Source organism: Hyperolius riggenbachi, chromosome 2 (assembly GCF_040937935.1).
Source record: "Hyperolius riggenbachi isolate aHypRig1 chromosome 2, aHypRig1.pri, whole genome shotgun sequence".
Classification (NCBI taxonomy): Eukaryota; Metazoa; Chordata; class Amphibia; order Anura; family Hyperoliidae; genus Hyperolius; species Hyperolius riggenbachi.
In genome coordinates, this window is record NC_090647.1 from 76,209,957 (window position 1) to 76,236,089 (window position 26,133).

The 26,133-nt window shown below is 39.0% G+C and overlaps 1 protein-coding gene across 1 annotated transcript in view; it reads right to left on the reverse strand.

The window, feature by feature from the left end:
- Positions 1-9,796: 9,796 nt before the first annotated feature.
- Positions 9,797-26,133, reverse strand: part of GJA3 (gap junction protein alpha 3) — a 197,165-nt gene continuing 180,828 nt past the window's right edge. The window contains exon 2 of the mRNA XM_068266928.1: positions 9,797-11,486. Coding sequence (XP_068123029.1) covers positions 10,213-11,469 — 1,257 coding nt within the window. The 5' untranslated portion in view covers positions 11,470-11,486 and the 3' untranslated portion in view covers positions 9,797-10,212. The remainder of the gene's footprint in view (positions 11,487-26,133) is intronic.

Here is a 26,133-nt window from a genome sequence, read left to right on the forward strand (position 1 = left end):
CTCTAGGGAATGAGCCCCTCAAAAGCACTAAAATATAACTTGTAATGAGTTATTAAAATGATGGGGCAATGAAACAAAAGTGTCATGGGTATGCACATTGTTTAAGGTTGCAACCAGTCCATCAATATATGTTACTTGTGGTGTATTTAACACCTAGACTGGCTCATAGCAACAGTATAAGTTATATATACCCTATAGCCAGCTCTGACTTGGGCTATTTGCTAACAGCTTTTACTTTCGATTGGTAGGGGGTTATTTTGATTTTGTTTTAAGTTTCACACATTGTACTGTAAATAATATGTGTACCCCTGACTAAGCCCTTTTCGGGTTCGTGTGTATTTTTGGGGGGTGAATTATGTCCTTACTAGAGTCTGTTAGCTATGTCTCAGAGTGGGACCCTTTTGAGGAGGCGAGAGAAGTGGATTCACATTTCCTGTACTTGTATGTGGCGTGATTTGTTTGTGACTATCACACAGCTGCTTCTAGCCACACGTGACTTCACTCTCATATTTACCTCATGAGTCCCTCCAGTCTGTGGGGTACAATAATAATAATAATAATAATAATCCTTCCAAACATTTGTATAGAGCTTTTCTCCTGTTGGACTATATATAACGTATACTGGGCCATATGCAATTTACCTTTTCTCCTTAGTTTTCTCCAAATTGCTTTTTTCACAGCTTGTCAATAAAATGCTTTTTAAGCCTTCAGGAAGCAAGTAAATACACTGAATAATTTTGACAGTACTTTCCCACCTACTTTTGGAATGTTTTCAATTGTAAAGTTTTGAAAAGTTATTTTAAATCAAAGATTAAAAATTATCTCTTAGGAGAAAACTTAGGTGAAATAGTGAATTGCATATCGGTCACTGTTGTTATGAACCAGTCTAAGGCCCATATGCAATTCACCTTTTCACCTGAGTTTTCTTCTAGGAGATAATTTTAAACTTGTCAATAAAATACCATTTAAGCCCCCAGACAGCAAGAAAATGCTCAAAATAATTTTGATAGTACTTTTTCGCCAACTTTTTGGTACTTTTTCAGTTGAAAAGTGCCGAAAATGTATTTTAAATAGAAGATGAAAAATTATCACCTAGGAGAAAACTCAGGAGAAAAAGTGAATTGCATATGGGCCTAGAGGTGTTCAAGCGGACCTGAACTGAGAACATCCTCTCTGCTCTAAATAAACACAACTGCATAGTAACCTTTAAACAAAAACATTTCTTTGTTACAGCTAATACAAATCCTAAAATACATCTGCACTCTTTCGACTTCCTGATTCATGGAAGCAGACATATTGTTAACAGCCTGTGCTTTCAAAACAGCTTATCTGCTATCTCTGCCGTGACTGTCGTGTGACACGGGGAGAGATAAAATTACAACTTGTGATTAGACACAGATGAGGTGGAATTAAACAGGCTAAACTCTCTAAATACATAGAGAGTCTAAACTCTATAAATACATATTTTCCTTCTGTCCTATGCAAGAGTTCAGGTCCACTTTAAATACACCACTAGTGATAGATTGATGGACTGATTTCGACATTAATAAACATGCATACCCACTTTGTTTTTTGAGTCTACGTCATGTATCACTTTTGTGTTGGTCACCCATAATTTTAACAACTCAATAAAATGTATATTTTAGTACAGACACTCTATATTTACAGTTTTGAATTGGTACAAGTAATCTGGCTTTCAGGTCCTCCAGTATTTATTCTGCATCGGTACAATTGTTTTAACTGATATTTTTTGAACCACATAAGAAATACACAGGTAGCATTTTGGTACAAAAAGTTTATTTAGTAACAGATTTGTAAACATTTGAGGTAAATTAACATTTACATCAACTTGTCCTTACAGAATTAAATACACAAGGCACTTCTTTAAAGACAGCACTTAAAACAATCTTGCTGCTTTCTTCGTTATTACAAGTCCCTGACTGCCCAGAAAACCATTTCCTTTTAATATGAGGTTTCATAATGAAAAGACAGACATCTTTTAGGCAACAATAAACCTCTTTGTAAGCTTTTAGCTGCAACACAAACCTTTATTTGTTAAAGCCATTTAAATTCCCCAAATTACAGTTGTCTTATAAATGATGCAGATGGGCTGTAATATCAGAAATACTAAACCATCCTCACTAATCACTAATAATACTGTAAAACATCTGAAATGTTTGCCTCGTCTGAGATGATTGGCCTCATGTATGAACGCGTCTGATAGGAGAGCAGTCTGTACGGCCTGAAAGCAACCAACCAGCTCCTCCCTCTCATGTTGTTAAGGCAGGTTAGAAAGTTAAATGGAGAAGCTGTATGGCTATATAAAAATTACTCATCATTCAAAAACATCTCTACATGAGACCCAGTGCTCGTTTCTTCAGACTGCTATAGGTGAATGGCCTTGAAAATGGAAGATCGTATATTTCAAGACAGCTTATAAAAAACTAAAAATCAGAGGGGAGGTGAAAATACTCATCTTAAGATGTACATGTGACTGTCACAAATGGTTCATCTGCATAAAACACTTTGGTTAGCAATGCAACTGAAGTCCGCTTGAAGTGGCTTTCGCTGTAGTTGGCTGAGGGTAACTATGTTGAGGGTAACTATGTATAAGCGTTTATGGTCAGGAGAATAGAATGGGGCATAATAAACCACTTACAAATATGCAAGGACAACCTTTTACACATAATTTCATTCAAAACTTTAGAGGCTGATCTAATAAAGGAAATATATTTGTGCTTACCCAGAGAGCCTGAGTAATAATTTCAAACATTCAGTTAGATTATGGGAAGTTTCAAATCAATGGGATTGCGATCTACATATAACTGAGTGTCTGGGGTTGAAATGTTTACTGGGTTGGAGATCACACATTATTTAGCTGATCCATGATTTTGCTGAAGATGGTGGGCAGTTTCTTGTCAATGTATTTAATTATAATTTCTACTCAAATCAAGTTGAAAATGAATATAAACCACTGCCAAAATACAGCTGGTGTTTTTGGTAAATGCACATTTATAACCTTTTTGGTCTGATTTTAGAAAAATTCTAGAAAAATATTTTAATGAAACTTTCAGGTCCTATATTTTTATGAGAACTGTTACTATTAAGGTGCAAGAACATAACAATTATACAAAGGACAAATTCAAATTAATTTTAATAATATAGTATAGAACATCTTGAGGATATCTGCTGAATAGTTTGTGGGAATTATAAAATGTTATAGCATGTGCTATGTTTTCTAAACTATAATGAAAATAGGCACAGTTTTATTATAGCCTTTAACATTTGAAATATGATGTATTTAAATATATCAGGTAAACATTGTTGGCAGACAGCTATAGTACCCTAGATATAATCCGCTGAAAAAAAATGTTTTGGTTCCATGGTTCTATAATGATATTCCTAAAAAAAAATCCAAACTACAGGAAAAAAACAGATAGCAAAATTATTTGTATACAGTTTAAACTGGCGCAATAACTGCAACTAAGTAATTTGATGTTCTTACAGTGCACTGTCTTCATTGGAAGAGCTCCTGTGTTTTCTTTGGTATTTTAATTTTGGGCTCAAGACAGTTTAAAGGGAATGTATACTGTTTTAATACATTTGCTTTATTGGTTCACAATATGTTGAATTATTTTAATTAGTAAAATATGGAACATTACAAATTAATATATATTATTTTTGAAGGTTCACCTTCTGTTTAGGACAGAAGTTTTGTAAGCAAGAAAAGTTGTTTATTTTCCATATTTAACAAGTTTGTATTTACATTAGCTAAATGTAATGATCAATTAACTGGGCTGATGGATAGATGTAAGCAATGCTTGAACTTTGCTCTCGAATATGGAGTCATCTAATCTTTACTACACAACAATAAAAAAAAGACATTTTGTACGTAAAACTTTCTGAATCTAACAGAAGGTGGAGCTTCATAGGAATACAAAATATTATTTTGTTTATATTTACTTTGTTCCCAATTTTAAAATATAAAAAACAATTAAATAGTTAATTTGTTAATATTTAATTAAATGAATTAAACAAAAAATATACTATATACTCCCTTTAATTATCTATTTTTAACTTATCATACCAATGTAAATGCCAAAATCTGTAGTTTGTCCAGATGTGCAAATATGAAAGCAAACATGATGAATGTAAATCTCAAGAACCAAAAGTTACAAATATAGTGCACACATTCACAATAAAATTGGTGCAAAAAGCATGAACATTTTAAAAATGAAGCCTTACTTGCTAAATGGATCTAACACAAAGTCTTCTTAATTTGGCACAGAACCAATATTTTCTTTATATTTTCTTTTATCTATAGTCTCTCGTCCATTTTTTTTAGAAGACAAAATAGTGTTATTGGTAGTGTGTGTGTGTGGGTGGTGTGTGTGTGTTTGCAAAATCATTTTAGTAATTAAAATGTAATTGAAAATATTTATTTATTTTATCTGTATATAGTCTACTAATTTACTAAGAAATTCATTAAATGTTGTTCAATGTATAATGTTGAAAATGTTTCCACAGACATTCAATCTGAGATGCATATATTTATACACATTATTTTGCTTTGCAATAAAATGTGTGAAAGAAGTAAACAACTGACACAAATTGCTGGGAATATACTATACAGCTTTCCTTAACATTGTCAAAGTGCAACTCTTTCTATATGTTTGTTTCAGTTTTTTAAACATTTTTCAGTGATTTTTGAAAGGTTTGCCAGATCAGCAAAACGATTTCCTCTTCAATTAACTAATCTAGTTAAGAGCAAATGTGACTACTTCTTTTATTTTTGTACAATTTTATGTAGTTAGCTGGTTGATGCAAATGTAGGTTTCCTGGTCTGGCAAGACTTTGGTTAATCACCCCTTGAAAAAATCTTCAAACAGCCCACCTGTCCACACAATTTGAAGAAAATACTTTTACACATGTGAGAGTCTTACCTAAAAACCAACATCAGCTACCATTGTATATTTAAGACAATTGATTTTAATAACATGACAATAATTTCTATTGAGTGGATAATAATATTCATGAAAAAGGGTATTCTGAATTCATGACAAATGATTAATGATCTTAATTTAGAAAAACCTTTTTTTAGTATAGTTACATATATAAATGTATAGCTTTTGCCTTAATTTGCTATAGATTTGATAAACATTTTAGTCTTATTTGTGTGATTGCAAATAACTTTGGTAGCTAGTTCTTAGCAGTATTCTGCCACAATAATTGTTAAATGTCTATTACACATCTCAATGGAATATTTGAGATAAAAACAACGGATTACTATAGTGTCAACCTAGAGGGTGTACTGTGGCAGAAGATTTACTAATTATTTTGTAATTATAATACCCATTTAAATTCATGTCCTACATATTCTTGTCTTTCTGCTGTTACTGTATCTTACCAAACTGATGTCATTAGGTCTGTGAGTTGTAGATCTTCCTTTTTTGTAAACTATAACAATAATTCCATCAAATAATAGACTGCTATAAAATACCATGAACTGATTTGTCTGTTGTATTACTCTTGTCTGTTGTATTACCCTTTCTGTGCCAATCAATGTGCCAAATCCAATTCTGGGCACGGTCCAACCGTGCTTGGCGAAATAAACGAATTCTGATTCTGATTTAAATACATGTAATCAATCTGTTTTAAATAAATTCCATAAAAATGACTGTGTAAAGTACTGAAGCCAAGTTAGAATAGTCATTGATTGTAATTTTCTACCCACATTTTCTTTTTATCACCTCCTAGTACTCACTACTTTATTTACCTAATTGGAAATAAGCTTACAGGACACCCGAGGTGAAAATAAACCAATGAGTGAAACAATTGTATCTGTCCTCTTACTCCTAGAAATGACTTTTTAGATATCCCATGGTTTTATTTTATATTTAAATCTGTTTTTAAAGTTTTTACTGTTTCCTTGTTTCTGCTCAATGACACATTCCTTGAAGTATGCCAGAGCTAAAATCTATGAACTATTGACCCTCTTTATCTCTTTCCTGCTCTCAGAATCCATTTTTTGCTAGGAAAGTGTTATGTTTGAAATTCCTTATCAGTGAGGGTTACAATATAGTCTGACCCAGTCTAGACCCTGACAGAAACTGTCACCTATGTACCTAAGGTTTAACCCTTTCAGACAGAGAAAGAAAAAAAAGCAACACAGAATAATTATCAGTGTGCTTGGCACTGTACATACACATGTCTATCTCATCATGTCACAGGTCACCTCGGGTATCCTTTAAATATATATTTATAGTCTTTTACATTACACTTAACATGGCAGGTCATATATTTGTCTTTAGAGAAGCTTCAAGAATTACTAATTTGAGGAGACACAAAAATATGCTTTAAGTAAGTTGCGCTAGGGAACAGTTAATAAAATAAGTAACTACCTTTAAAACACCATGGCAGATAAGTGATAGGGACAGTCTAAACATAGAAATATATAACTAGCATTTTAAGATGTGCTTAACTTGTATGTAACCAGATACATGTTTTTAACAGTCTATCAATATGTTCACAATTTAATGAACAAAGTGATCAGAAATAGAAATGTTTATAAAATGTTACAATAAATATAAAGCAGATTTTTTTAAGAATAAGTGAGTTTTTAATTATTATTTTTAAGTTTTAGGAAAACAGCTTGTTTGCCAGAGGTGTGTAGCCGGTTCATGAATTTATGTATCTTGATTACCAACTAACCAGGTTCAGGCCTCTTGCACACTGCAAGTGATTCCGATTCAGATTCCGCTTTTTAATCAGTTTTTACATCCGATTCAGATTCCAATTTGCAGTTTGCTCCCTGCACACTGCAAATCGGAATCTGAATCGGATGTAAAAACTGATTAAAAAGCGGAATCTGAATCGGAATCGCTTGCAGTGTGCAAGAGGCCTCAAGGTTTTAACCTAAAAGACCAAATACAAATAATAATTTTAAATTTTAATCAACTTAAAATCTTTATTATCTCAGTAAAGAAAATAAAAAAATATGGTGTACATTGTTCAGTAAGCAATGTACTTTTTCTGCCACACGATTCAGAAAATAAAGTTCATTGTAGTCTGTGCTAACTTATTCAGGGCTGGCATATTTAAAGCCTATTTTACAGTGCTGCTCAGTTGCGTTGCAGAATAACTCTGCATGCCAGCTCACTGACCATACATTTCTATGAGCCTGTTCAAAGTACTGCGTTGTAACTTAAGTTAAGTTATTCTATCTCGCTTCATGCAGGTTTTGTAGTACAGTCTATGTCCAGTCTCCATTGCAGTTCACACTCACTACAACGCATGTATTATGCAAGGGACCACTGTGAACCTGGCCTAAGGGTTTCCATTCAAATGAACCTGTTTTCCAAATGAATTTCCCTTATTTCTTTAATAAATAAGCCCAATCTGTGGAAGCTTACTTGGTGGCAGTTTTTTTAAAATTCATAACTGAGGAGAAGTAGGAAATGTGACAAATTACTCCAGGTTCCATGTGTTTGTGCAAATCTACTGTTAGCATTTGCATCCATGGTATAATATTACATACGGCCCACAGAGTGCTTACCTCACATCTCGGACATGTACTAAAGTTATACATTATGTACAGTTATTAATTAAAGTAAACAATGTACCAAGAGTTGTACAATGTCCCTGAAGTGTTGCAGATTGTGCTGCTGATTAAAAATACTGTATATACTCGAGTATAAGTCTAGAAATGTATGACTGGTTCACTAAATTAAAGTATAGGGGTCGACTTATACATGAGTTATGAGCAACACTGAGCACACTGAGTAATGTGTGTACTATTAGTGACCTTCCCATTTGCAGTGGTAAGTGACAATTTCTTGATAAAGGAAATGCCAAGAAAGCACAGGCCTGAAAGTCCTGGCCACAACCATTAACAAATAAATAATACTGGGCTGCAGGAGAGGGAGTGAATAATTGCTGCACTTAAGGCCTCGATTAGTTACTGGCTGCACTTAAGGGACAGGAGGGGCTGCAATACTGTATGCAGTGCAGTCAGTAACCTCTCCTGGGCCTCAAGTGCAACCATTAACTTTGCTGGATTTACTTATACTTGAGTCAATAATAAATTCCAGCTTAATCGGGTCGAATACTGGAGTCGACTTATACACGAGGTCGACTTGTATTCAAGTATATACGGTATTTGTTAGTCCAACTGAAAAAAGTAAAAAATAAATGCAAATATCATCACATCCTATAGTTACTTTTATTAAAAATGAAAAAATGATATACTTAAAAACTTAAGAAATAAATTGTTAAAAATTTATAATTTTATATTTTAAAATAAGTTTGGCTGTTTGAAGATTCATATGTTTATAGATTGTGGGATTTAAAACTTAGCTGAATATCAGTTAAGCTTAAGCTTATCCATATAGTTATTATCTTCCTACTTGATCAAATACCATGCAATGCCCTGAATAAAAGTGAAATCTGGTTGCTGTGGCTGCTATGCATAAAAAGTTTCCCTTCCTACTCGGTTTATAAAATTATTAAGGAATACTGGCCCATATGTAATTAACTTTTTCTCCTGAGTCTTCTCCTAGGAGATCATTTTTCAACTTCTTTTTAAAATAACTTTTTCAGTACTTTGCAATTGAAGAAGTACCAAAAAGTAGATGGAAGAGTACTATCAAAACCATTTGAAGTGTTTTCTTGTTTGCTGGTGATTTTAAAAGGCACTTTAGTGACAAGTTTGAAAATATCTCTTAGGAGAAATCTCAGGAGAAAAAGTGAATTGCATAAGGCCCAAAGGATCTGAGATAGGTTTTAAGTAGGTACTCTTTGCTATACAAAATCTGTGGTCTATAATAAATCCAAAGGAACTGATTTAAAAAATTAGCCATTTATTTCCAGAAGCCAAATCAGTCTTGAGAAACTGGAAAAAATACATTCCCAAATTCTGATTGGGTAAATGAAATGAACACAGGTTATTTTATTGAATCAGTCTCAGGCCATTAGTAGGAATAACTTCTTGAATAGTAGATTTGTTCAGACTTAGCAGGGAGCATTCATTTAGAGCAGCCTTTCTCAACCTTTTTACCTTGGAGGAACCCTGCAAATAAATTTTGGATCTCAAGGAACACCTGCAAACAATTTTTTGGTCTCGAGGAACTCCTACATTTATTTTTCAAGATACATAATCTTTAAAAGTAGGTTAGGCTGTTAATTTCACTTCTCCCTATTACACTGCCACTCATTATACTGCCTCCTGACCCCTCAATTTAGTGCTTCTTGTTACAGTACCACCTATTATAGTGTGCTCTAGTATACTTCCCCCACGGTGGGGTAAAATGCCAAGGAACCCCTGCAGAGTCCTCAAGGAACCAGGGAACCCTGGTTGAGAAAGCCTGATTTAGAGGAATGCAAACTGAATCACATCAGCATCATCAACAAACAGGAATGAATGGGCTCAGTGATTTTTTTTTATGTTATGTAATATACAAATAAATTATATCACAGTAAAGATATGTTTAAAGGCACAATATCAGCGAATCTATTTAATGTTACTGTGCTACATGTCTTTTAGACATTATCACATAAGTAATTTTAGCACTGTGCACTTCATGTTGGTTTATATTTCTTTTACTAGAACTTGTATTACTTATCATTGCAGCCAATCCCCATACTAATCACCTGACGTCTAAAATGATTTAGTATAGAATAACAACATAGTACTAACATTTTATACCTTTCTGTACAGCACATACATTTTTGTAACATATCTAATTCGCTATTTACTATTCAGTTTAGTGTTTTTTTTTGTTTGTTTGTTTGTTTTGTGGGGGGGGGGTGTTAACCTTTTTTCCTCCCCTTTCTCAATTTATATGTGGGATTTAAATATTTAATGTTGCTTTTTTGTACCTTGTTAATGGGTTTGTTGCAGTTAAGCAGGGCAAATGATCAGCTAACCAACTATTTTCTAAATTGACAAAGAGCTATCTACAACTCACAGTGTGCAATAACAGCAAACTTCGGTCTAATGATAACAAGATTAAGAATAACTTTTCCCATTTTATTTACTGGTCTCTCTACTGCTTGTTTTATTTCTAAACTTGATAAGTGCCAAAGGTGACAAAACAGACACCGATGACACTAAATAAGTCAACCTAACATGGTTCTCTTCTCCTATTTTTTCTTTTTGTATAACCAGTGAATTCCTCCACTGACAGCTTTGGTTCTCTTTTGTTAGCTTCGCTACTACACAGCTAAGTCATCTGACCTAGCTCTGCTGCTGCTTGATTTGCTAGCCCTGCTGAGCCTTCTTGTGTCTATCAACACTGGAGGCTGGTGCATCTCAACGGTGGTAATTGCTGGTTTATCTTCCACTTCTGCTCTTGAATTGCTTCCACTTCCTGCTACCATTGGTGCATCACATGGTTCTTCATTTCTTATACTGCTTGGTGCAGATGTAGTTGCACTGCATACGCTGGCAATGCTTGATGCAGGTTTCCTCTCCCTCTCCACTACCAGGTTGGCCCAGTTCTGCTCACTGGCTAACGTGTGATGATCAAGACGACTGCTGAAGAACGATGGGTCAAGAGGTTCTTCTGCAAGTGATGTCATTTTAAAATCAGAGATGGGTGACCTAGCATATACATGTTGCATGGTTGGAGGGGCAGCAGCTGCATCAGTATAATATGGCGGGAAAGCCATGCTCGGTGGTGCAGTTCGCGGTTGTGGACTTGGTGGATCTGCTTTATTACAAGCAGGGTCCGGAATATATCTATTAGTCATACCTTGCTTGAGTTTCTTCCACCCCAGATGATAAATCTCTAACATATTCAGCAAAAGAGACACGCAAGCCACTACAAGCATAAATATAATGAAAATGGTCTTTTCCGTCGGCCTGGAAATGAAGCAGTCCACAGTATTGGGGCAAGGCCAGCGACTGCAACGGTAAAGGGGCTTCAGCTCAAAACCATACAGGAAATATTGCCCTACGATAAAACCAATCTCAAACAGAGTCTTGAAAATAATGTTGAAGACATAAGTGCGGAGAAGGGCACCTCCTATTCTTATTTTTCCCCTTTCATCTCTGATAGGGGGTTTTTCTTTCTTCTCAGCACCCTTTCTCAGGAGAAGCTCCTTCTCATCATTACCTTTAATACACTTTTTCAACTCCTCCTCCTTTTCTTTTTTCTTTTCTTCCATCCGCACAATGTGCAAGACATGGCCCAGGTAGATAAGGGTGGGTGTAGAGACAAAAATAATCTGGAGCACCCAAAACCTGATGTGAGAAATGGGAAAGGCTTTGTCGTAGCAGACATTTTCGCAACCTGGTTGTTGGGTGTTGCAAGTAAAGTCAGATTGTTCATCCCCCCACACTTCTTCTGCTGCTGCTCCTAAAACCAAGATTCGGAAGATAAATAGTACAGTCAACCAGACTTTTCCAATGACAGTGGAGTGTTCTTGTGCATTTTCTAATAGTCTTCCAAGTAAAGTCCAGTCACCCATTGTTTCTGGTGTCTAACCTGAAAAATATCAACAAGTAAATATTAAAAAGTTATTCATAGTATTGTTAATTCCAATGCAGATCATAGAACTAAAGTACTAAAGTGACTAAATTTAGAACTTCCTCTCTGCTCTAAAAGATTATCCACAGCATGATAACCTTAAGGGGAAAATACATTCTTCATGACAATTTATGGAAATCCTAAACAAAACAGAAGTTTTAAAGAGAATCTGTACTGTCCGATTTGTACAATAAAAAACATACCAATTGAGTCACTGTGATCTCCTGGGTCCCTCTTTGCCGTTTGCGCTGCTCCCCGCCGTCGCCAGTTTTAGTCAGTGTTTACAAACAAAAAACATAGCCGCTAACCAGGAAGTGATGTTTGTGTATATATATCATGTTACAGTATACTACAAGTTTTTATTACATAGTGAATTATCTGCACTCCAGTCTGGGATTAGCATGTGACAGGCAGCAGCTCCTCCCCCCCTCAGCTTCACAATCTCAGAAAACTGAGAGCAGAGACCTGGCTGTGAGGGATAAACGAAGCACACACACAGAGCCTGCAGGGGCGTGGAGCAGGCGTGCATAACTTGTCCCTATCACAGCAGAGGCAGTGCATTCCTTTCTGGGTCGACAAAGCTTGACAAAGAAAAGAAGATTAGATATATTACAAAGACAGTGCAACTAGAAATGGCTGCAGTAAGCCAGAGCACATTAGAATAGGTATAGGAACTTCTAGGATAGAAGAAATAAGGCTGAACATTTTGTTACAGAGTCTCTTTAACTTAGTTTCACATTCCCGGGAGCACTAAAAGGGTTAAGCCTCAGTGCTGCAGTGAGCGATGGCAGAGCTCACAACTCTGATTCACAGCTGCTAATAAGATCTTGGACACATTGATCTAGCTAATGAAGCACAGAATGAGTGAATTTCTTGAGCAACTATATGTGGAACAAAGATTTTTTGGTGTTAGCTGTGCAAGAGTTTGGGTAAAGCATTAGTACATTAGCATGCTTATACTTAAAGCACACATAAACTGGAAACTCCAAAATAAAAAGAGGCAGAATGACAATTACTATGACTGTTCCTGTTTTTCACACAATGCAGTAACAGTTGATTTCTGTATTGGACCAATACTGCAAAAAAATGTACAATTTAAAATGCATGCATATACAATATACATTTATCCCAAAGTAAAGTGCATTATGAATTACTTTTTTTCTAAGCCATTATCACTTACAGTCGGTACTAAAAATCTGAAAGGACCATCTCCTCATGGAGGATTTTCAGGCTTTTCTTTATTTTCAAAAGCATTTACTGAATGGTGGTTGTTCAGTCCAATGTCCTGAACAGTGTGCACAAGCGTAGGAAGGTTAACTGGCATTTTCATAATGCTTTATAAAGAACATAGGGAATACTGAGAATCTACCATGAGGAGATGGACTAGTCTAAAAGCTATCAGATCTGTAAGATTTTTACTACCAACTGTATGCGACAATGACATAGGGTAAATGCAATTTATAGTTCCCCTGCTGGACTCTCTGCAATTTGCCTACAGGCCTAATAGATCCGCAGACGATGTCGTGAACATGTGTATGCATTATGTACTACAGCATCTAGACACCCCAGGAACCTACACAAGGATTTTATTTATAGATTACAGCTCTGCATTTAATACCATAATGCCATCTCTGCTACACAGCAAGCTCTCCCAGCTACACATACCTGAACCGATTTCCTAACCGACAGGAGACAGCATGTTAGACTTGGTAAACACACATCAAGCTCTCTGACAGTCAGTACTAGTGCACCCCAGGGATGTGTACTTTCCCCACTGCTCTACTCACTGTACACCAATGACTGCATCTCCACAGATCCATCTGTTAAGGTTCTGAAGTTTGCAGATGACACAACAGTGGTTGTTCTCATAGAAAACAGGGACGAGTCTGCATACAGGCATGTGGTGGGACAGCTTTCCTCCTGGTGCAGCAGCAACAACTTGGAACTAAATGCTCTCAAAACCATGGAGATGATAATAGACTTTAGAAGATCTCCCCCCCCCCAGCACCTCCCCTTAACCATAAATGGATCCATAATAACCCAGGTAGAGTCATTCACGTTTCTTGGGTCCACTATCTCACACAACCTAAAATGGGACAACAACACTGCCACTATTGTCAAGAAAGCGCAACAGAGGATGTACCATCTACGGCAGCTGAAAAAGTTTGGCCTACCTCAAAATGTATTGGTGCAGTTCTAAACTGCAATTATCGAATCCACCATGACATCTTCTATGACTGTATGGTTCGGCTCCTGCTCAGCATTAGAAAAGGGGAGGCTGCAGCGCATCATCTGAACAGTGGAAAGGATAATTGGCTGTAGCTTACCTTCCCTGCAGGATCTTTACACTAGCAGGTGCAGAAAGAGAGCAACCAAAATTGCCTCTGACCCCTCTCACCCAGCTCACTCCATCTTCCAGCGCATGCCTTCAGGAGTAAGATTCCGGTCAATCGCTACTAAAACCTCTAGACACAGGAACAGCTTTTTTCCTCAAGCGGTAGCCATACTTAATGCTGAACCACGTTAGAGCTGCCAGGACTTGATAGTAATCAGCACAGAACTGTAAATGAACAATTCTCACATTGCTTACTGCCACTATACTTGCATAAATGTCCTTGACTTGTAATATACACACTGTCTGTCCTTGTATTGTTTATGTTTGCGTTTGTTAAGCAACTGCCAAGACAAATTCCTTGTAGGTGCAAACTTACTTGGCGAAATAAAATTGATTCTGATTCTGATTTGGAAGGCCTCATACTATGTGTGGCACTCCACTTCTTTCCTCTTCACCCTGCCTCTCTGTGATAGGCTGGCTTTGTGTCACATGCACAAGCGCAGTACCTCCCAAGCCACACTTAATGTGCTGATCAAAGAGACCCCTCCCACCCACATATGACACAATATTTTAGCAACCTTTGAATGGGGCAAAAAACTGCTGTAGAAGTTTTTTAGGAGTGAGGTTTGGCTTACCAGCAAAACCTTGATTTTGTAGCACAGAAGGCCTGTTTTTAAAAATGTTTTCATGCTATTCCATTGCTCGATGCCCATGCGCGCATGTTTTTACACTTGAGGCCCCATTTAAGTGTGCTTAAAATGTTGATACCACTGAAGTGTGTAATCCAGCAGGCAAATTTATTAAAAAACTAGTAGACCTAAGCCGTTACAATAATGGGTGCTAAACCTCCCTCACAACCCCCCTCCTCTTCCACTCCTGTCACCACCTTCATTCATTGCGGCCACATTACTGCACAAGCATTCACGGCCCTCGCACACATGCCAGCACACCACACAATGCACGGTACCTCATAAACATGGACACAGGGACACAGATGGAGGATGCAGGGACACAGGGGTTTTATTATATAGGATTATATATGACAGGGGTTGGAAGTGCTTTCAAGCCTCACCTGAATCATCATTGATTGTAACCAGGTTCGTTACACGTAAAAAGCAGTTGGGCAACTGTAGTCACAAGAATGGAACTGTCTGAATAACTGTGTGCAACAAATTTTGAACTGTAGGTGTATGCACATGACTACAATCGCGTAACTTCTTTTTTCAGTAGCAACATTTCGCCACATGCCAGTATCCTGCCAGTATTTTAGCACAGCGCTAAAGTTAGTAAATTAACGGGAACCTGAAGTGAGAGGAATATGGAGGTTGCCATCTTCATTCTCTAATAAATCTGCTAGTTGTCTGACTTGCTCTGCCTCCAATACTTAAAAGTGAATAAAAAAATAAATAAAAAGCCAGATACTTACCTAAGGAGAGGGAAGGCTCTGGGTCCTATAGAGCCTTCCCGCTTCTCTCTCGGTCCCTATTCCAGCACTGGCTCCCTGGTAGCAGTATTCCCAGAGCCCGAATGCTCCCTAAGAGCCCGAATGCTCCATACTGTGCACGTGCGAGCGCCCTCTCTTGAGCACTCACGCTTGTGCAGTATGGAGCCGCCTGTCTTTGGGAGGGCTCGGCTCCAAAAGACTTCCAAAGTCCCCCATGGTGGGGGATTCAAACAGGGGAGCTACCACTGCAATGAGGGGACTGGGAGAGGAGAAGGAAAGCTCTATAGGACCCAGAGCCTTCCCTTTGCTTAGGTAAGTATCTGGCTTATAAAAAAAAATTCCCATTGACTTTAACCATTTAAGCCTATCTGGACAAACATTCTCGTCCAGATAGGCTGCGTACACTCCCGTCAGCCGCGCGTGCTCCCGCACACGCTCCCCCGTGTGCTCCCACCGCCGGCTGTTAGCCCAGCGATCAATGAATGGGATTATAGATCCCATTCATTGATTGAAGCCCGCCGCAGAAAAACCGACAGCCTCTTATCAGAGGCTGCAGATTTTCTGAGTTGAAAAAAGTTTCCCGTTCTCCTAATGCTTCCTGGAAGTGTGATCGTATGCTTCCAGGACTTTAAGACTGTGGCTATCTTGTGGCCAAATAGTGAAACTACACCCACATCCATTTTTTATTAAATAAATACATTTTTTTTACATTTAAAATTAACTGTTTACCTCCCACACCAAAAATTACCCAAATACAATTTTTAATAATTAACAAAAATACAATAATAATAATAAAAAAACATAAATAGTTACCTAAGGGTCTGAACTTTTTAAATATGCATATAAAAGGAGTATATTAATATAATTTTTTTAATTATGGGCTTGTAAATAGTGATGGACGCAAATTGAAAAAATGCACCTTTATTTCCAAATAAAATATCAGCGTCATACATTGTGATAGGGACATAATTTAAATGGTGTAATAAGCGGGACAAATGGGCAAATAAAATACATGGGTTTTAATTATGGTAGCATGTATTCATTTCAAACTATAATGGACAAAATTTAGAAATAATGATTTTTTCCATTTCTTTCTTAATATTCCTGTTAAATGGATTTAGAATAAATTAATTCTTAGCAAAATGTATCACCCAAAGAAAGCCTAATTGGTGGCGGAAAAAACAAGATATAGATAAATTCATTGTGATGAGTAGTGATAAAGTTATTGGCAAATGAATGGGAGGTGAAAGTTGCTCAGATGCAAAAAATAAACAACCCTGTGGGCTTAAGTGGTTAACGCAAATTTGAAGCGAAAATAAACTTATGAGACAGTTGTATGTGTAGTACAGATAAAAAATAGAATATTAGTGGCAAAGAAAAAAGTCTCATGTTGTTTTTCAGTAAAGGAACACAGTTCAGCAATGATTCATCGTGAGATGAATCATTGCTGAATTGGTGGATCCTGGACAGACTGTTACTTCCTGATGTCCTACCAAATCCTTGAAACAACCTTATAATGTGGGTTGTCACCATCTGGTAAGCCTCTTTCCTTTTTCTGGGTATCCATGAATGCAGAACTGTGCCGTGACCCCAATATTTATTGTGGTGGAGATTTGCCTGCTCTTATTCTTTGTTGAAGACTCGTCTTGTGTTTTTGGACTCTGTGCTGATTCTATATAATTTACCTGATTATGATCTCTGGACATTGTTCTTCTCTCAGCAGCGGCCACTTTGTTTCCTTGGCGCTGATACACATATGCTACATAACATCTAACCTGGAATAATGTGAGTATACCGACTTTAATATTCCCTGTTTACTCCTGGCAGATAGCACAAGCAAAATGTTTATGTCTCACATAAGGACTTTATAAGCAATTCAGTACACTATATTTTATTTATTTTCTGTGACGCAAGTTAACCACTTCAGCACCACAGGGTTTTTTGCTTAAAAACCAGAGCAATTTTCACATTTCAGCGCTCCTCCCATTCATTCACCAATAACTTTATTGCTACTCATCAGATGTAAATGATCTATATCTTGTTTTTTTTGCCACAAATTATGCTTTGTGAGGGTGTTATTTGCTTTTAGTAATTATGCTATTATCTGTGCATTTTAAAGGGAAAAATGAGAAAAAAAGAAAAAATACACTATTTCTCCATTTCCATGCACTATAGTTTTCAAATAAACAATGTTACCATAGGTAAAACCCACACATTGTATTTGCTAATTTGTCCTGGTTATCTCAACATTTAAATAATGTTCCTAGTACAATGTATGGCGATAATATATTCGTTTCTGGTTTGTGTTTTTTGTTTTCTCATTGTACTCTATCAGTAATTAAAAGCCCTTATCTTCATGATTAACAGTAATACACTCTCATAGCATACATATTTTAAAAGCTAAGTCCCTAGGGTAACTGTGTATTCTCTTTTCCATGCTGTCACTTTTGGTTTTTTTTTTACAAGTATTTATTTAGGGGTATAGAGTACATGAAAATAACAGTTTTATTGCTTTTCATTCAGTTTTCCGGTAAAAAAAATCACATGACCTAGCCCTCAGTTGTCAAACAACACAAAATCTATTCTCTCACTTGTCACGGTTAAAATGATACCCTATATACATAATCAGATAGCTTATTGGGCATACAGCACACTGTTTACCACAAGTACGCCTATCTACTCCCCTGAGCTTCAAGTAAAGTTTTGTGGGGAGTAGATAAGCGTAGCAAGGGAGGTAAAGTGGTTAAACAGAAAAAAAATTCTGTGGAATATTCCTAACTAGTGTTGATGTTCTAATTCGGGTTATTAAAATTCAGAAAATGTGACTCACGTGAAGCGCAATGTGAAGCACAAAAAAGTGACCTCCCCTTGACCCCGTCCACATTTCTGAGTGCTAAAATGTGGTAATGGGCTAATTCGGATTTCTGAACTTCAACAAACTTTTTTCAACAAATTTGAGCACTATTCTTAACTAGAGCTTCCCTGATGGTGATAGTTTGTTTGCAACATTGGAATTGTATTGAGAAAAAATATAGCATATGAATAAAAACTGCGTACAAAACTAGTACACATAGCCAGCCTTTGATATGAGCGACTGGAGCATTCGCACAGGGCGCCAGCTTCCAAGGGGGCGCCTACACCTGATTTCCTATACTGAGGGCACCTATAGCTGGCTGCCTTTACTGAGGGCACCTATAGCTGGCTGCCTATACTGAGGGCTCCAACACCTGTCTTCCTATACTGGGGACACCTATAGCTGACTACCTATACTGAGGGCTCCAACACCTGACTTCCTATACTGGGGACACCTATAACTGGCTACCTATACTGAGGGCTCCAACACCTGTCTTCCTATACTGGGGACACCTATAGCTGGCTACCTATACTGAGGGCTCCAACACCTAACTTCCTATACTGGGGACACCTATAACTGGCTACCTATACTGAGGGCTCCAACACCTGTCTTCCTATACTGGGGACACCTATAGCTGGCTACCTATACTGAGGGCTCCAACACCTGACTTCCTATACTGGGGACACCTATAGCTGGCTACCTATACTGAGGGAGGGCACCTACTCCTGGCTACCTATACTGGAGGCACCTACACTTGGCTACCTATGGGGAGGATGGAGACCTTCAACTGACTTCCTATACTGGGGGCACCTATGCTTGGCAACCTATATTGAGGGCACCTTTACATGAGATCCTATACCGAGGGCACCTATACCTGGCTACCTATCTATACTGAGTCTGAGGGCATTTTGGAGGGGGGGGGGGGGCGTACTGCAGCTATAATGCGTGGTGCAAATTGTCAGTGCTGTGCTATCATTCTAAATGGGGGAGGAGGCGGCTAACTGTCCCACTGATTGTTTTTATTAATATTCCTGAAAGGTTCTAGCCTTCATTTTTAAGTGTATTCATGATAATGTACTCTTTCCATCCATTTGTGGTTATTAATAGTATTTTTATATTATACATACGTCACGTGTCACGGAGATCTGAGCATTTGGCATGATGTGTCACGACATCAAAAAGGTTGGGAACCACTGTTCTAGGAGATATCTCAGGAGAAAAGGTGAATTGCATATGGGCCTGTGTGTGTGTATACGTGCGTGCGTGTATATGCACGTGGAAAAAGGATGAAGAGGGGGGGGGGGGGCACAAAAATCAGGTTTCGCTCAGGGCGCTGTGAAACCTAAGGCCGGCCCTGCTAGTACATTCCTTCATATAGTAGTAAAAAAAATTGCAATGATTCATGCAGTACATTATGTCCTACAAATTAAAAAAAAGGAGAAGGACAAAGAAGAAAAAAGAAGAAGAAAAAAATCCCAAAGAGGGAAAGTTCTTTTTAGGCATGAGAACCTTGATTCAAAGGAAAAAAGATCTCCCCATATAAACAGCACCACTCCAGGGTATAGCCAAAAAATATAACAGGTTTATTGGTATCAAAACACATAGCACTTGTATGAACACACAATTAAAAATTAAGGCATGAGAACCTTCTGATCAAGATTCCCAATGGTCCCAATCAGATGGCCCAAAATATCTTAACAAATATAGATTGTACACATGACCATTATTAATTCTTACCCCATCTCTCTCTCCTCCACCTCCTTTCCAATTCAAAGATTTGTCAGTCCCCACAAAAATGTTAGAATTGGCAGTTGTGTGGATTGTCTGAGGTGGACAGCAGACCACATTACCCAAGGGTTCCAAACTTCTGAAAACTCAGTCTTTTCCTTTACTGAGGAGAGAATGTATTCAACCATCCTAAATTATTGCGATGATCGAAGTTCTAGGCGGGGGAAGGGACTTCCGAGTGCCAGCTATAAGGGCTTTGCTGACGAGACATATGCACCCTAATAATTTGTTCTAATACTTGGTGAGGGCCCGATGGCAATTTTCTAAGCTGAGTGATTGCATCCTCTAGGCATGCTGCTGCTGTGGTCATCTAAACTGCAGGTATGGGGCAGTGACATACAGGAAAGTGAGCTATTGTACTGTTCTAAAAATCAAGTTCTGTGCCTGTCTACTTATACAACCGCACATGACTCTATTGAAATGAATAGGGGAACAATGAATGTTTGCATACATTTCCCTACTTATTGCCACCCAACACACTATTAATGTTATGGTCTGCACTGACTTCTATTTACTAAAAGTAATTTTAAAAAATTATTGTTCTGTTCCTAAGCCTTCAAAATCCATTGGCCCACATGCAGGTTTGTATTCATGCAGGAATTTGAAACCTGCAATACCCTGAGCAGTACCAGCACACATGGTCCAAAACATCATGGAGGTGACAAAACTTCCCCCCCCCTTGTCAAAGCACCCTTATGCTAAGGACAAGGGGCAAGAGGTAGTAGAAATAAAAAAATAGGGGAACTGATAAAAATTAGAGGACCCTGAGATAGCCACATGCTGCCAGGTAAATGGGGCCGTTTACAGCCTACCTATTTATCATTAAGAGTTAAAACACCAACTTCTTTCAGGGTTTTATAATTGACTGTTTCCCCCATTTTTATACACATCCATCTGGCCTCTTAGACAGTTATTAAAAAAAACAGAAGGTGAAGTGAAGTTTATAATTCACTTACAAGTACAGCCATTCTGCTTTTGCATGTGTAGACCTTTCACATGTCCAGCAGTGCCCTTTGTTCACATGCAGCAACCATGGCGGGGCTACCACAGGGGCAACGTGGGAAATTGCCACTGGGCCTCTGAGCACTGACGGGTCCCCCAGCTCTACCGATAATTTGCTCTTTCCGTGGCCCCTGCAATGTTTTTGGCAGCATAGAACTGTACCTGTCCAGGCTGGCATGCTGCTGCATTAGTCAATGCACTCTCATTTTAATCCTCGCGGACCACATCTTCTCACTGACCCAGGACCTGTACTAACACTGAGAATAGGTGCCCCTACAAGGTGAAGATGAGCGCATCTAATTCTGGAGCAGCATGCCCTTCGGGACAGGTAATTTGCTATGCTGCCAAAAGTTTTGCAGAGGCCTGGAGAGCACAATAAAGTTGGTGGTGAGAGCGGGGAGGCAGGCAGCTGGCTCAGGGGCCTGTGGGGTAAATTTTATGCCAAGGGTGGTGTCAGGGGGGGCCCCCAGGTTACTTTTGCTTGGGGCCTCATTGTAGCTACAAACGGCCCTGACAGGAACAGGACTAGTTTCCTGTAAAACTCCCCACTTCCACAACAGTACAAACTGCGCAGGCCCAGAATGCTTTCAGTGTCAGGAGTGCGATGGGGGCACCTGTGTGGCTGCGCCACACAAGTGCAGTAAAGCACAACTGGGCCGACTGAAGGAAGAGGCCAGACCAGCCAGGGAAGGGCTAGAGTGGCCCAGGAGGATGGCCTTGGTCCACAGGGGGCTGGAGGAAGATCCAGGTAAGTATAAATGCATCACTTTCATTAGTCTCCGGTATCCTTTAAGCTTATAAGTCTATATTTCCCGGGTCTGATTTCTTTCTCTTCTGAAATAATGGGAAAACAGTGGCTCTATGCCAATCCATTGGAACAATCGCACTTGAAAAGGGAGTCAAAAAAGAAAAGATAAAGTGGTCTACTGATAACTGAACTCAATTCTCTTAGCACCTGAAGCCATCCATGACTGGTGCCTTATCAGATTTGATTTGATTTAGGCCCGGTTCACACTTGCGGTGGCCCTCCGGAATCGCCGTGCCGGAGCCTCACCGCCTGCAGAACGGACGGAACGGATGCACGGCATAGCAATTAAAGCCTATGCGTCCGTTCACATGGGTCCGTTCTGCAGAACCGGAGCCGGACCGGATCCGGACTCCGGCCTCCGTTCCAACATGCGCTATTTTTTCATCCGGCCCCTCCGGCAGCCTTATCCGGGGCGGAGCCGGACTGCACCATCCGGCCAATACAAACAAATGGGAACCGGAGGCCGCACAACACACTGGCTGAGAAATCCGGATGTTCTACCCCACTTCCTATGCGGATTTTTGCGGCGATATTGGCTGGGGACACATGGGCAAGCATTTTGGAGTGGAGCAGCACGAGCTGGAGGTGTTGGCAGGATGTTGGCAGCATGTCGGAGGTGGAGGTGAGTGCTAAACAGCAGAGGGCCTGATTCCACAGGTCCCCCTTCTGCTGACCTCCCAGACCCCAACATTTTTTTTTTTTTTACGTTAACTTTGCCAAACGGATCCGGATCGCATCCTGATTACCACCTGATGCAACCTGACCGGATCCGGATCGGATCCGGATCAGAACCGTACGGTTCCGATCCGGATCCGGTCCGGATCCGGTCAGGTCATCCGGTCCGTTTGGCAAACAACCGCTAATGTGAACCGGGCCTAAGTCTTGCCTTCACTCCCTCCTGTGTTAAGTATTTGATATTTAAATTGGACCCTGGGACCCTTTTACATCTGTAATATGCAACAAAGTGTTTCCCTTGTAAGGACAGAAGCAAAGCAAGCATATCTGCCCTACTTTGGTCATCCAGCACTGAGTTTCCCACCTTATCTTTTAGGAGTCCTACACAATATACCTTTCTTTTTTCAAGTTGATATACAGTACTTGTAAAACTTATTTGGATTTGATCTAATATCCCTTGCAATTTGATTTCCAATTAATCTTTGCCAGCCTAAATTATTTCTTCCACTTTTTATTGCACTCCTTTTAATTGCTTAATGCATCCTTAGTTCTCTCCTGTTTTAAGGCCCTAAAAGCATTGTTTTTCCAGCTAAATTTTATCTCTTACCTCTCTATTGACCCATAGAGACCCTTTTTGTTCCTAGACGTTTTGTTTCAATACAAGATATATTTGTTGCAATAGCTATATTCATTCAGAATACTTTTAAATGTTTGGCATTTACCTTCAGTCTCTTAGTAGTCCCTAGTAGTATACTATCCCAGTCCACCGAATTTAGTGTATCCCTGAGTTGATTAAATGTTGCTTTTCTTAAATTTACAGTTTTAGTTGTTCTGCTGCTTATCAATCACCAGATCAAACATTATCATGTTGTGATCACTTTTTCCCAAATGTTCTTGAACTGGCACATTTGATAGATTATCTGGTCTATTTGAAATTACCAAATCCAACCAACTCTAGTTTGTTCCATTACCATTTAAATCAAGTACAGTAACTGTCCTGCAGTGTCACTAGAAATTTGCCACTTTTACAAGAATGAGTAGCTTCAAGAGTAGCTTCAATATCCCAATTGATAGCTGGATAAATGTAGTCCGCCATAACTATGACCTCACTTTTACTTGGAGCTTTTCCAATCTGCTGTAGTAGTTACAGTTCTGCAGTATCATGGATATGTGGCAGCCTCTAGCACACCCCAATAAACTTCCCACCATGAATATTTACCCAAATAGACTCCATATATTCACAATCGCTATCCAGTTTTTCATTTAGGACAGCTGTAAAAGTTTTTGTTTAATAAAGAGACAACCCCCTTCACCTTTTGTGAATGCATCTTTTGGAAACATATTTTTGGAATAGCATCTGGAGTACCACCGCATAATTACTTTGTATTGCATTATTTGTTGGAATTTATTTTTAAGCAACCAGACATTCTCTATAAAGCACAACCAAGTTTTATCATCCAGGGAAATTTTCAATTCTTTTCCCCATTTTGCATTAATGATATTGGGTGGGGCACCTGTATAGTGCAACAAATACTTGTATAGAAGGGATAGACATCCTAGTGCTTTATCCATGGCCAAGAACCATTTTTGAAAGTAGACAATTCTGTCCTAAAAGGGCCCACAGTCTTAATTTATTTGAGTAATAGCTCAATATTGGGGAAAATGGAAACACGGGAAAGTGTTGAGGTGGGCTGGCTAAATTGAACTTCTAAAGAAAATCGCATAGTCTGATATCTTGATCTAAACCGGTTCTATTAAGCCAGGCCCTTTCCATCCCAGAGATAAACCGGTATTATTAGCTATATATAGTAGAGAGGAGGGTCCTGGGAGTATTTTAATCAAGTGTTTAAAAGTGATCAGAGTTGGGCCTATAGGTGGATGGCAGCAACTTCTAGACAACCTATCCAATACCTGTAAGTTACATACAATACAATATACAATACAATAACATTTCTATAGCGCTTTTCTCCCATAGGACTCAAAGCGCTTAGGCTCTCTCAGATTCAGTAATTAGTAGGATGAAGTATTCACACAACAAAAGTTACATTTCTGCAAATGCCAGACTGAACAGGTGGGTTTTCAGTCTGGATTTAAACACGTCCAGGGATGGGGCTGTCCTGATCTGTTGAGGTAAAGAGTTCCAAAACGTAGGGGCAGCATGACAGAAGGCTCTGGGACCAAAAGTTTCTAAGTGGACTCTGGGTATGACTAGATTATTAGAACCTGTTGATCTGAGAATGCGGGGATTGCTACGCAGCTGTAACATATCTTTCATGTATCCAGGGCCTAGATTATTCAGGGATTTAAATGTCAGTAGGCCGATCTTGAATAGGACCCTCCATTCTATAGGTAGCCAGTGAAGGGAATGCAGGACTGGCGTTATGTGGCAGTGACGGGGTTGGTTGGTTAGCAGTCTGGCAGCAGTATTCTGTATCAGCTGTAGGCGGTACAAGGCCTTTTTTGGAAGGCCAGTGTAGAGAGCATTGCAGTAGTCCAGTCGGGATGTGATGAAGGCGTGGACTAAGGTTGGCAGATCTTCTGGGGGTATGAGGTGCTTGATTTTTGCAATGTTCGTCAGGTGAAAATAGGATGATTTCACCACAGCAGAGATTTGAGTTCTGAAGTTTAAATCCCCATCAATTAGAACTCCCAGGCTACGCACATGATCAGAGCTGCGTAGATCCGTGCCTCCTATTCCCAGTGGTGAAGACTGCAAGTTAAGTTGTTTTGTTATCATGCTCTGCCCTCCAATCAGAAGGACTACAGTTTTGTCTGCATTTAGTTTCAGCCAGTTGTCATTCATCCATTGCTGTAGTTCACGTAAGCAGGCGTTTATAGTTAGAGTTGGGTCTGTCACACCAGGCTTGAAGGAAAGATATAGTTGGGTGTCGTCTGCATAGCAGTGGTATGTCAGGCCATGTTTTTGGATTAGTTTTCCCAACGGTAGCATGTAAATCGTGAAAAGCAGGGGAGAGAGGATTGAGCCCTGGGGCACCCCATACTTAAGTGTTACAGGGGTGGACAGGAAGGGCCCCATAGACACTTTGTGGGTTCTGCCACTCAAGAAGGATTGGAACCACTGAAGTACTATGCCATCAATGCCGCAGTATTCCTGTAGCCTGTTTATCAAGATGTCATGGTCAACTGTGTCAAAGGCTGCAGAAAGGTCTAGCAGTATGAGGATCGAGCACTCTCCTCTGTCTCTTGCCATGAGCAGGTGGTTGCATATTTGGATGAGGGCAGTTTCAGTGCTGTGGTGTTTCCTGAAGCCAGACTGGAATGGGTCATAACTGTTATTTTGTAGGATTCTGGCTTCTAGCTGGAGGTATACAGCTTTTTCAATTAGCTTTCCCAGAAAGGGGAGGTTAGAGACAGGTCTGTAGCTGGTCATTGCATCTGGGTCCAGGGAGGGTTTTTTGAGGAGAGGCCTGGTGATTGCTTCCTTCAGTAAAGCAGGAAATATCCCTGATTGTAAGGAACAGTTAACAATTTTGAGGAATACCGGTACGAACAGGTCGGGGCAGTTCAACATGAACTGTGTTGGGCCAGGATCCAGGTCACAGGTAGTTAGGCGGACGTGAAGGAGGATGCTTGATGTGACTTCTTCATCAATTTCTTTGAAGTTTGACCAAGGTGTTACGTTGTCTCTGCTAATGGTCTTCGGCGCTATATTAGGCTCAGATGCTGTAAGTTGGATGG